At 42.1% G+C, this 13,307-nt stretch overlaps 1 protein-coding gene across 2 annotated transcripts in view; it reads right to left on the bottom strand.

The window, feature by feature from the left end:
• The window catches only part of LOC139576249 (anoctamin-1-like), a 51,714-nt gene that overhangs the window by 3,554 nt on the left and 34,853 nt on the right, over nt 1-13,307 (bottom strand). For both annotated transcript variants that reach the window (XM_071402076.1, XM_071402075.1), the window contains exons 14-24: nt 11,803-11,874; nt 10,632-10,706; nt 9,596-9,797; nt 9,216-9,327; nt 8,968-9,025; nt 8,527-8,627; nt 8,130-8,272; nt 5,977-6,129; nt 5,386-5,438; nt 5,036-5,220; nt 30-135 (exon numbers count right to left, since the gene is read on the bottom strand). In XM_071402076.1, coding sequence (XP_071258177.1) covers nt 30-135; nt 5,036-5,220; nt 5,386-5,438; nt 5,977-6,129; nt 8,130-8,272; nt 8,527-8,627; nt 8,968-9,025; nt 9,216-9,327; nt 9,596-9,797; nt 10,632-10,706; nt 11,803-11,874 — 1,260 coding nt within the window. The remainder of the gene's footprint in view (nt 1-29; nt 136-5,035; nt 5,221-5,385; nt 5,439-5,976; nt 6,130-8,129; nt 8,273-8,526; nt 8,628-8,967; nt 9,026-9,215; nt 9,328-9,595; nt 9,798-10,631; nt 10,707-11,802; nt 11,875-13,307) is intronic.

Genomic DNA, 13,307 nt, shown 5'->3' with positions numbered 1-13,307 from the left:
ATAGGTTTGTTTTTGTATAGGCATCTGACCTGAAAAACAATGACAAAGGCCAGCCGGCAAGCCAGTATAGCCCAGAACTCCTTGGAGAGGTCATAGGGGGTGTTGGACCATAGTGTCTCTCTGTAGTCTTTGTATCTGGAGAGAGGATAGAATTGGCAAAATGATTGACTATAAATGACAACGCATCCAACGAGTACGATAGACTCCACACACATTCTCATGATGTAATACCTATTTGAAAACAAGGCACAGTAAACATGTCGGCCCCGCAAGAATGACGCGGCGCCCCCCACTTGGGACAATTAGTGGCAACAATTCAAAAACGGGAGAGGCTATCCGGACACGCCTGGTGCCCAAATTGAGAGTCGACTGGAGATGAACGGATTCGGTTCAGTCAGTCGTCCTGACGAGCACTTCCCAGCTAGCTAGTTAATGCTAGCTAGCTGGCAACAACAGCAGCATGGCTCTGGTTAAAACTTGTAAAATAAAGTGATTATTTCGATGGGCGAGGGAGAAATACCTTGTAGTATTGGTCACCATCTGGATGTCACTGGGACATGGAAACAAGCTAACGCAATGACAAGTCGGTGTGAATGACAAGTGCAACAGTGTAGAATCGAGGTGTTTCCCTTTTACCAATGTTACTTCCAGCTGGGCAGCAGTTGCTTCACCGGGCAGCTGTATCACATGTCGCTGGCGGTAGCTACGTTAGCTACTTTATGTTTAGCTCACATAATACAATTTAAAAGTATGCATTAAGGTGTCATGTCATTAAACACGGCAAAAACAAATGTAGACATTAATAAATGCATATTTTTTTTACAATGATGGGTTAGCGCCAAGACAGACAGATGTGCGGTGGCTTCAAAACAGCTCACTCTGTCAGTCATCTAGTGTACGCAACGAACAAAAATTTTAACGCAACATGCAACCATTTCAAAGATTTTACTGAGTTACAGTTCATAAGGAAAATCAGTCAATTGAAATAAATTCATTAGGCCCTAATCTATGGATTCCACAACTGGGAATACAAATATGCATCTGTTGGTCAAATATACCTTTAAAAAAAAGTAGGGGCATGGATCAGAAAAGCAGTCAGTATCTGGTGTGCCTCATGCAGCGCGACACACCTTCGCATAGAGTTGATCAGGCTGTTGATTGTGGCCTGTGGAATGTTCTCCCACTTCTCTTCAATGGCTGTGTGAAGTTGATGGATATTGGCGGAAACTGGAACGCGCTGTCGTAAACGTCGGCCCAGAGCATCCCAAACGTGCTCAATGGGTGACATGTCTGGGGAGTATGCAGGCCATGGAAGAACTGGGACATTTTCAGCTTCCAGGAATTGTGTACAGATCCTTACGATATCGGGCTGTATATTATCATGCTGATACATGAGGTGATGGCTGAATGGCACAACAATGGGCCTCAGGATCTCATCACGGTATCTCTGTGCATTCAAATTGCCATTGATAAAAATGCAATTGTGTTCGTTGTCCGTAGTCCGTAGCTTATGCCTGCTCTTACCATAACCCCACTGCCACCATGGGGCACTCTGTTCACAACGTTGACATCAGCAAACCGCTCGCCAACACCATACACACTGTCTGCCATCTGCCCGGTACTGTTGAAACTGGGATTCATAATTTGCCCACTGAAGTTGGTTACTACGCCGAACTGCAGTCAAGTCAAGACCCTGGCGAGGACTACAAGTACGCAAATGAACTTCCCTGAGACGGTTTCTGACAGTTTGTGCAGAAATTCTTTGGTTGTGTGAACCCACAGTTTCATCAACTACAGATAATCCTGCAGGTGAAGAAGCTGGATGTGGAGGTTCTGGGCTAGCGTGGTTACACATGGTGTGCGGTTGTGAGGCCGGTTGTACGTACTGACAAATTCTCTAAAACAACGGCTTATGGTAGAGAAATAAACATTGAAATATCTGGCAACAGCTCTGGTGGACATTCCTGCAGTCAGCATGCCAATTGCACACTTCCTTAAAACTTGAGACATCTGTGGCATTGTGTTGTGTGACAAAACTGCACATTTTAGAGTGGCCTTTTATTGTCCCCAGCACAAGGTGCACTTGTGTAATGACCATGGTGTTTAATCAGCTTCTTGATATGTCAGACTTGTCAGGTGGATGGATTATCTTGGCAAAGGAGAAATGCTCACTAACAGGGATGTAAACACATTTTTGCACAACATTTGAGCGAAATAAGCTTTTTTGTGCTTATGGAAAATTTCTGGGTTCTTTTATTTCAGCTCATAAAACATGGGACAAACAGTTAACATGTTGCATTTATATTTTTGTTCAGTGTTTCTAAATCATTGGGCACAGTGTTTCCTTCGCTCCCGCTTGCAGAGCACTGCTGGGGGAAGTAGCTCGATAGTGTAGCCAATATCATCACGCCAGTGTGACAGCTAAAACATTCATTGGAGTGATTTTCATCCAAAATGTACAACTACGGCATTAACATCTATGTTTTGGGATGAAAAAAACCAAACAATTTCTCTGATAAAAACAGAATGATTCTGAACACTCTCCTAAGTCCCAACTATGGCAGACAAGTTTTAAATTCTCACAGAATTTTCTAGCCACAAGCATAAACTAGCGAGTTGGAGAAGGCTCATTAGGATGACTGATGGAACTGACTGAACCTAATCCGTTTGTCCCCACTCAACTCTCCCTGCATGACATAAGTCATCAATATTGGGAACCAGGCATGTCCATATATCCTCTCCCAATTCAACCTAGACTATACTGAAAGTAACAAAACATGTGCCCGTTAGAGTGCCATTGTGTGGTCGATATGAATGTGATTGGATGTGTTGAGTCTTGAGAATGGTTGCAAAGGGACGATATATTACTGGAAACTTGTGAAGTTTACAAGTAAACAACCAGAATTTTGGTTTCTTTCAAGGATTTTATGTAATCTATCATAAAACAGATTGTTACAGGTGTCTGTAATTATCTTTGGCACACTGTGTGGCCTTATCACATGTAAAATATATGAAATAATATAGAATGACAAAGCTATAAAACCTCCTAATCCATCAACTTTGTGAATACCATTGGTGTTTAATATGAGGGTTTCAGCATTATCCCTTTTATTATACACTTGTATTTATTTTACTATGTCAATATGTACACTATATATAAAAACGTATGTGGACACCGCTTCAAATTAGTGGATTCGGCTATTTCAGCCACACCCATTGCTGACAGGTGTATAAAATCGAGCACATAGCCATCCAATCTCCATAGACAAACATTAGCAGTAGAATAGCCTTAATGAAGAGCTCAGTGACTTTCAACGTGGCACCGTCATAAGATGCCACCTTTCCAACAAATCAGTTCGTCAAATGTATGTCCTGCTAGAGCTGCCACGGTCAACTGTAAGTGGTGTTATTGTGAAGTGGAAACGTCTAGGAGCAACAACGGCTCAGCCGCAAAGTGGTAGGCCTCACAAGCTCACAGAACGGGAGCGCAGAGTGCTGAAGCGTGTAACGCGTAAAAATCGATTGTCCTCAGTTGAAACACTCACTACCGAGGTCCAAACTGCCTCTGGAAGCAATGTCAGCACAATAACTGTTCGTCAGAGCTTCATTAAATGGGTTTCCATGGCCGTCAAGCCTAAGATCACCATGTGCAATGCCAAGCATCAGCCGGAGTGGTGTAAAGCTCACCGTCATTGAACTCTGGAGCAGTCGAAACGCGTTCTCTGGAGTGATGAATCACGCTTCACCATCTGGCAGTCTGACAAACGAATCTGGGTTTGGCGGATGCCAGGAGAACGCTACCTGCCAGAATGCATAGTGCCAACTGTATAATGGTCTAGGGCTGTTTTCCATGGTTCGGGATAGGTCCCTTAGTTCTAGTGAAGGGAAATCTTTTAACGTTACAGCATACAACGACATTCTAGACGATTCTGTGCTTCCAACTTTGTGGCAACAGTTTGGAGAATCCCCTTTCCTGTTTCAGCATGACAATGCTCTCCGTTCACAAAGCGAGGTCCATACAGAAATGGTTTGTCGAGATCGGTATGGAAGAAATTGACTGGCCTGCACAAAGCCCTGACCTCAATGCCATCGAACACCTTTGGGATGAATTGCAACGCCAACTGCGAGCCAGGCCTAGTCGCCCAACACCAGTGCCCGACCTCACTAATGCTCTTGTGGCTGAATGGAAGCAAGTGCCCGCAGCAATGTTCCAACATCTAGTAACATCTAGACCAACTCCATATTAATGCCCATGATCTTGGAATGAGATGTTTGACATTTTGGTCTTGTAGTGTATTTGTGGTCAATGTTTTGTTGTCAAACTGGTGGAAGTTGTGAAAAAAGTCAATAGTTGGAAGAGTTGCAGAGTTTATTGAAAATAATGCCATTGTTGATTTGATGCTTTTTTTCATTAATTAGGCTATTTTTCTCTTGAACCATATGATCTATCTAATATAAACTCATGGACACAGATATAACAAAAATAAAAGTTATTTAAGTATAAATGACAAAAGTGACCATAGATTCTGTTAATTGCCCAAATTATTGAAGACTCCGGTTACTTTGGTAAATTACGATTAGCTTTGGTCAATATTGTTGTTTTAATTACTAGTCTGGAAAATATTGCATTGAGACCTTTCGTGCAGATCGATAATTCGGTACCAGAGTAGCGCTTTTAGTGTTTTTCACAACATTCAAAATGGCGGAAAATCCATCATGGTGGACCTTATGGGTCGCTGAGGCAATCTTGTTCCTTGTGAGGAGAGGGACCTATGTAGCGAATTTCATGACATTATGTCAAACAGAGTGCGGAGCGTGACCTTTCAAAGTTGTCATTTTCAATCGCTTGTTATAGCACCACCATCTGGCCAATCAGTGTCATTTTGTAAATGCCGGACCTCTATGGCAAGACATCATTCACCCAAGTTTCGTCAAAATCGGGCCAGTGGTGACGTACACACATACACACGGAGACAGATTCATAGTCCTCTTCCCGATTTCATCGTAGGGGGCAATAATATTTTGACTGTCTTACCTGCATATCTGCACTTCATACCCCAGGTGCATAGGCTGCAGAGGGGCAGTGCCAGGCTGGAAGTCACTGACGTTGAAGTAGGACAGAGTGTGGTTGACAAAGCCGTGCATGGAGCCATCGGGGCTGTACATGTACTGGTAGACTAGTCGAGGGATGAAGTCTGACGTAAAGGAAATCACAAACGCCTGGAGAGAGCAGACAGAGGAGAGGGGAGTGGAGTTATGACCAAAATTATTTTCAAATGTCCACTAATGCAAATGACAAAATGTCAACATTGTATAATCTTGATGACAGACCTGGAAATAATGAGCACTTTAAATGTTTTTATTAATGTGAAGGTATGCACTTACATTTACAATGACTGCTACTTTGCTGAGCCCTCTCAGAAGATTATACCAGATGCCTGAGAGAACAAATAAGATATAGAGATATGCCCAAAACACCAATAACTGGGTAGACAAGCGGGCTTCATAACATGTACCTATTTTAATTAAAAATGGTAGATGCAATGGTTGATTCATTGGTAAACATTTTTTTATAATGATCACACCATCAATGTGCACCACCAGAAAAACATTAACTTAAAATGTATATCTCACTGATATACTGAATGGATTGTTAATAAGGGGTTAATAAGGGGCTTTAAGGATCATTCGATTTTACTGCATTCTTGTAGGCTAAAAATGTACTGCATTCAAACCAAATAGCCACAGTATTTGGTCAAAGTCAGAGACTGACTCAATTATGTATTCACACAAACAAGACCAGAACATTTGTGAGGGACCTGTGTTTTCAGATGGGAAACTCCTGCAATCTAATTCAATTTGGTATCTATTGTGTAGGGTCAAGTCTAGGAATCTCCAATTATGTAAAAATGCTCTTTTATTATAGCATCAATAGACCAGTGCTGTTAAAAGTGTGGAGATGGAAACCTACTGTACCAATGTCTTTTGCTCTGGCTGCGATGGGCCTCCTGACCTCTGTGACAAACTTCTTAGCATCCAGACGGATCTCGATGATGTTGTTGAGCAGAGCAAAGAGTGGCGCCAAGGGAAAGGAGGCCACAAACAGGGTCACCATCCCAAACTGGATGACTGCAAGTTAAAACATTTTTTTTTAAAGATATTCAAATGGACATTATAACCACAAGGAAATCAACACAAAGCATGCTGGGTAGATTAGATCTCAAATTAGATAACTGGAGCACGAGTATAGAGGGAAGTGGAAAGCGGAGCACAAGCCTATAATAGTCTACTCTTAATACCAGACTACGCTAGATATGCGTTTACATTTAAAATACACAGTACATACTACAAGGAGAACATATGAGAGACGAACATGAATGAGATGGTGGAATGAGGACACGCCATGTTTCTGCACTTGCTTTCGGATGGCCAGTCAGAAACTTTACTGAAATGTACTGGGTAGAACTTCCAGAGATCCAAGCAACAAAATATATACGAAAATTGCCCACTTCACACTCTGAATGGGTTCAAACACTCTGGTCTTTTGTGCCTGTGTGCAGGTTTTATGTCTGCTGCATCCATATATTAAACCTAGCTGGTTTTCAGTTGAGTACCCTTGAAAAAGCCACTTAAAAACAGGCATGCCTACCAACCTAAAGATGGACTGAATCTTTGAGTCAGAGTATATAGGACTGCTATGCTACAATAAGATGACTGTGCTTCTATAGCTGCTATCCAGAGATGAACTATTTCTAGTTGATAAAGTTGTACAGTGTAAATAATAACTAGACATATTGAACTAACCCTGGAATCATTACCATAATCCTTCTTTATGGCTTCTGTGTATCAGGGTATGGAACTGCATTATAAACACTGTAGTTCAAAATACTGTGAATGAATTCCACACAGTAATTATTCAAGGTTTATCCACTGCACGGATAGTGAGAGGGAGCAGTGAGGCTTCTTATGACTGATATGGTGTGGGAAAAAGAAGGGAAAGTGGGATACCCCATTCAGTTGTACAACTGAATGCATTCAACTGAAATGTGTCTTCCGCATTTAACCCCTCTGAATACGAGAGGTGCGGGGGGGGGGGGGGGGGGGCTGCCTTAATCGACATCCACGTCATCGGCGCCCGGGGAACAGTGGGTTAACTGCCTTGCTCAGGGGCAGAACAACAGATGTTTACCTTGTCAGCTCGGGGATTCGATCCAGCAATCTTTCAGTTACTGGCGCAACGCTTCTGGTATACAGTAAGTAATGTAGTAGTATCAGTATGTTATGGCACAGATGTACGGACGTTTGAGGTTTCCCCCATCTCCGTCTTACACAATGTGTCTTTTCAATGAACATGATTGCCCAGTTATTCAGTCGGATGCTGCAATTATGAAAGAAGCCACTGATAAAGACATCTAAGGACTAAAGTAAAATCAGGTCAACTAAATCCACTTACGTTGATTACGTCGGCATCATAGACAAAACAGTTCTCTGCTTCTCCACTGAAGATTATCTCATGCAGAGAATACGCATTTTAGAAAGGGTTCCACATCGGAGGTTTTACAACTAATCAGGATCTAATACCGTGAGCGGCATGAAGTAACATTTCTTATCAAATGTCACGCTATGCCGTCAATAAAGTGATTAGTGGAATTAGCAAGCAAGAAAATGTTATCCTCGGTAACACCGCTCTTTACGCAGTAATCAGTGACATTTATAGAAGTTGCCAATTTCATACAAACATGGTTTTGTCGTCCCTGCATAAAAACACACAAAGACCTGACCTCAATAGCAAGAGCTTAAAAGCTTAAAATAATTGGTCAACTAATGTACATTAGTTGACCAATTATGTATGTAGTGCACAGTACATTAGAAGTAATTCATTGCCAGTAATTAGTTGACCTTAAAAGGGAAAATCCAATCAGACATGCTTATCACACTCCCTAGAATGAAACAGTATATCTATGATCTCTATGATCCTTTGCTCCAAATCTCTACTCACGGCACACTGCAGTAGTTCATTTCCCTTCTGTCTCGTGTGATAAGGAGCATTTGGAATAGGGTGGGCTGAGGGCGGCTGATCCTCAGTAAGCTGTCAGGAGCTTTACTGGACAGACTGACATATGACTCACTCATCTCCATGTACTCTGGGCTGAGGCCCACAAAGGGACCCAGGAAGTGGTCCTTCTCATGACGCTGTAGGGTCATGTTATAGTCCTCCTGCTGCTGAGAGTCCATGTCAGACTTCCGACGCCTGATCATCTTCTTTATTTTACTGTTTTGAGCAGAGAAAAGAAATGGTAGTAACATGAGTCCAGCCCTGAGCATCTTTCTTTTAGTGCTTGGGTGTGTGTGTGTGTGTGTGTGTGTGTGTGTGTGTGTGTGTGTGTGTGTGTGTGTGTGTGTGTGTGTGTGTGTGTGTGTGTGTGTGTGTGTGTGTGTGTGTGCCTGCATGTGTGTGAGAGTGGGTGTGTGATTATGTCCTAGTTTCATCCAGACAGAATGGCGCCTGCTCTGTACTGTACTTACGGGATGCCGATTTCAAACAGGTTGTTCTGGATGAGCTGTTTGCCAAGCATGGTGATGCAGAGCTGAATACACAGCTCCATCAGACAGCCTGCGTGGGCACACTGGTGTACAGACGAGACAGCAGTCAACCCCATCAGACACACAGATAACAGAGGTAATCTCCATCTAACAGGTTTGAAGGTTGGCTAGCTTTGATTTGATCTACAACGCGGATAGGGCTCAAGGGCACCAGGCCTGGAACCTATACAACTGCCCTGGGATACCTATAGAGGATCTTGCCCCTGTTACTTCGTAAATAAGGGAGGGTTATAACCATTACAGCATATGGTAATATTTCCATTGATTATCCAGCATTGAATCCTTAGAACTTATTTTGGTCAACATTTAAAAGGCATTCTGGTCAATGTTCAAAGATAAACAAAGACGAACACAGTTGATTACCTCCTCCATCCTGTATGACCCGATAACATACACATAGTCCCCAGGACGCCCAACCATTCTGTGGACATAGAGGTTGAAAAAAGTTCATATTCATTGGCCACTATCCTTAAGAGGTGTAAATCACACTACAAAACAAATGATTAAACATAAAATCAGGTTTTATGGTCAAAGTGTATCTATGGTCGAATATCTGTTAAGATGTTTGAGTTGTGGAGAAGCTTATTAGTCAGAGTAGAGGAGAGTTCAACCTGCCCCTGAAGAAGGCCAGGTAGACGATGGGGGAGAAGGCATTGGCAAACTTCAGAACAAAGGTCTTGATTATCAGCCTCTCCTCAAAACTCTTGTCAGTCTTTGGCACCTCTGAGAATAAAAACACAATGAGTTTATATCACTTGACTGATAAAGAACTGAAGAGGTTTCAGTGGTCAAGGGGGATATAATCCAGAACTGTAGCTTTTGTTGCCAACACCAAAAAGTAGTTAAAAATGTAGTAAAAAAAATATTGGTAAATACAGTCAATACAGGTAGCACTCCCAGATAGACTGCAGGGTCTAATACAGGGAGAGCTTTGCTAAGATGGTACAGTTGTGTGATCACATGCTTCCTTCTCATATTTTGAGGGACTAACCAAGAAGAGTGAGCCAGCGAGCTACGGCACCGTAGACCTCATCCATGATGATGATAATCACCAGGTTGATGACAGCAGCTGTGCCCTTGACAGTTGCCCGGATGTTGGAGCGAGCCGTGAGATTGGAGCTCATGTGTAAGGCAGCCCTGATGGAGATTCTGTACAGGATGACCCCGAACACTACAGCAAAGGTCACACCAACCTGCAGAGGAGACAAGAGAAGAAAACCTTTGACTTCATGAGCTGTTTAAGGCCAGGCACCACACCCTAATAAGGTACATATTTTTTTTTATCTTAATCATATCACAAATCAACTTTTACCAGTTGAATGTAAACACAAATTTAAAAAAAAAATTGTATTAAAATGTTTCTGAAATATTGTGTTAAAATATGCAAATTAGGCCATATCTAATTAAACATGCACATATTTGCATACCATGCAAATACATTTTTCTGGACACTGGATGAAGTCAAGCTAAATATTTTTGTTTCCTTTTGTCAGGACACTCCAGGACCGGACTTGTCCACAGCTGCTTTCAAAATACTTTGTATCCCTCATTTACTGAAGTATTTCCATTATTTCGGCAGTTACCTGTAGGCCTAATTGTGTGTGTGTCCAGAAGATCTGCATTGCGTTCAATTGCTAGACTAATTGCTAGACTCACTTCAACTTAGCTAAAGTTTCCCAGCCTAATTGTGTAACCAAATATACAAATGGAGATTCAGTGAAAACAAAAATCAGACATTGATTTATCAAGACGAGTTCCTGTGCTTGTCTCAAGGCAGCACAATGCCAATGTCCCAATTAAAATGGTGCTGAAATTACCATCTACTTGACCACACACGGCAATTGCTTTACATTTATTATAACGGTTGGATGACTTTGGGAAATTCACGTAACCCCCGGCTCTACGAACTAAGTGTGTACCCCACCCTGGGTTCAAGGCTAAATCACTGAAAGCCCGATCCTAATGACGTCCCTGGATCTAATACCACAGACTAACATGCTGTGTGGGCCCTGGGCACATCAACTTACCATAAAAAGCATGATGAAAAATCCCATCATATATGCTGGTGCACGGTCTGTACATGTCAGTTTCACTTTTTTATCCTGAAACAGAGTAATTAATACATAATCAGGTGAGAAATAGGAGCAAACCGTAACAACTATCTGACAGCGATTTGTGTCCTCAGCCGTGATTGCTTATGCTGACAGCCATTTCCAATCAAGTCAGAGCGACTCTCGCCCCGAGCGGACTAACTCCGCTCCAACCAAGCACACGTAACCTGAGCTCCTGGACACGAAACTGTGCAGTCAAATCGCATCTCAATGTGTCTAAAAAAAGTATAATTTTTTAATAAATAAAAAGAGGGTCAGCGACTTCAGACCGTGTTTCCAGATGAGCAAGGGAATGTAAGGTAATGACCCCTTCGTGGTCTGATGAGAAAGGAGCTGACATGCACGAGCTGCAGTTCAGAGGAAGCCAGACATAAACAACCACCTGTGTTGATATCCAACATGTGCTAACTGTTGTTATGCAGCAGTAAATAGAGACAGTGGAGGTTGTTCAGCTTACTATAGACTGCAGAGCATCTAAGACTAATAAAATAGCTGATAGGAGTATTGAGGGTGGGGTTATGGGTTGTGGACAACTCCAGGATATATTATATTTTAGAGCCTAGGAGAAGATGAGACGTGCATGTGGAGACAGTGTCAGTAGAATTGAGGTAATCTATATAGGAGTCCAACTTTAGATTGGCATTCTTCGGTGACATTGAATAAAGTTCTGGACTGTGACTATATGTCGATAACTTTACAATGGGTGGAGTTCACGAGAGAACAAAAAGTGGAGGCGACAAACGCCATGTGTTACGTAACCGTGCCTTTACTCATAGCACATGTGTGTTCGCAAATAGGAAATGTCGCCCAGAGACAAGAGCGAGAGGGGAGAAGCAGTCTGTGTGATTCCATTAGGATGGTTCCAGTCCCCATCTCTGACACTATAAGGCAAGAGCACCAGCGCAACAGACACTTGATGCAGCAAAATAATAGACAGAGAAACACTGAACACCATAAATAATCTTCAATATTTCATTTATTCTATGCATGGATGCATACATAGAATGAAATAAATCATTTAATAATATTTATGGTGTGTTGTTTGACAGCCCACCAAGAGGCACATGAGTGATAGGGAAAGGCCTACCTTGGGAGACATATCCTGTTTCTTCAGGGTCTTCTGCATGACTTGGATCTCATACTCAGCCCTATGGTGGTCCTAGAGTGGACAGATGCACATTAATAAACAAGCTCGTCCAGCGGTATCATCATCAACACATTTTACTCAAAAATGGAGGAACTGACATCATCCAGGTCAAATGGCGTTTTTAACCAGTTGTCAAGTACATAGCAACACCCACACAGAAAACTCTGTCATCTGCTAAGTGTTTCAGCTCAGTGCGGTGTGGGGTACCACCACCGATATTTCTAGCATACAGGAGGAAATGTGTGACAGAACAATGTTAGGAGTACTGTAGCTGTAAGAGGGGATGCAGGCTTTCAAAAATGGGTTTGGCATTCATGCATTTGGAAATGTTTACTTCATTTTGATAAGGACACCTACTAGAATACCTCTACGGGTTATATTCATTATCTTGCCTGTCTACTTAACAACCTTACCCCCATCTACCAGTAAACATAAACAGTCATTGGATATTAAACAGAAACAAGCCCATAACTGTGCGAGCAGACAGAAACGGAGAAGGCTAAGCAAGTGTCTTTTAACCATCTCTGACATGCAAAGAGCCGAGGGAGAACCGGGGCAGGCAGTCACGAAGCACGGTTTACCAGACACCCTGGTGGTAAGGCAGGTATGAGGGAAACAACTGTCAACTCTGCTAACATCAGTAGGTGATGCCTAGTGACTAAACGTTTTTATAAAAAGGACAGGGGATGTTAAGAAGCACCTTAGTGAGAGAGAGAGAGAGAGAGAGAGAGAGAGAGAGAGAGAGAGAGAGAGAGAGAGAGAGAGAGAGAGAGAGAGAGAGAGAGAGAGAGAGAGAGAGAGAGAGAGAGAGAGAGAGAGAGAGAGAGAGAACAGATATTCCTTCCATATCTAGACAAAAAGACACCTTCTTTACACGGCCTCTTCTTTATATTTAAAAAGGGGTGGGGTTAAAAAAAAAAAAACGTGGTACATTAAATTCCACCTCAAGACCTAGTCATTGTCTTGATCTTATCTCATATTTCTTGTGTTTTTATTTGTTACTTTATATCACTACATTGTTGGGAAAGAGCTCACAAGTAAGCATTTCACTGTACTGTTTTACATCCGTTGTATCCTGTGCATGTGGTGAATAAACTTTGAAACTTGAAATGATGGCCAGATCGCCAGGCTACTCCCACCCCTCAAAGTGGCAAATAAGGGACTGTTTGAAAGGGGGTCATATAAACAATTCCTTTTTTTTTTCTTTTTTTTTTTACAAGTAACATCCCATGAATTCTGTCTGAAATAGATAAGAATGTCAGAGTGAGGGAGAGTGATATAAACCTTGTCGGGGGAAGTTGGTTAGTATTGAGTAACAGCAGCTGTAGAGAAAGCTGCAAGAAAATTAAGTTAAAAAATAAAATCAATTTCAAACCTTGTGCGCCTGCTTCAGGAACCACCATAATATAAAACATAAAAAATATGATTAATAGGAGAAATCCTTT

The sequence above is a fragment of the Salvelinus alpinus genome, chromosome 5, assembly GCF_045679555.1.
Source record: "Salvelinus alpinus chromosome 5, SLU_Salpinus.1, whole genome shotgun sequence".
Classification (NCBI taxonomy): domain Eukaryota; kingdom Metazoa; phylum Chordata; class Actinopteri; order Salmoniformes; family Salmonidae; genus Salvelinus; species Salvelinus alpinus.
The sequence above is the reverse complement of the archived record's forward strand: the minus strand, read 5'-3'. Positions and strand labels throughout refer to the sequence as shown.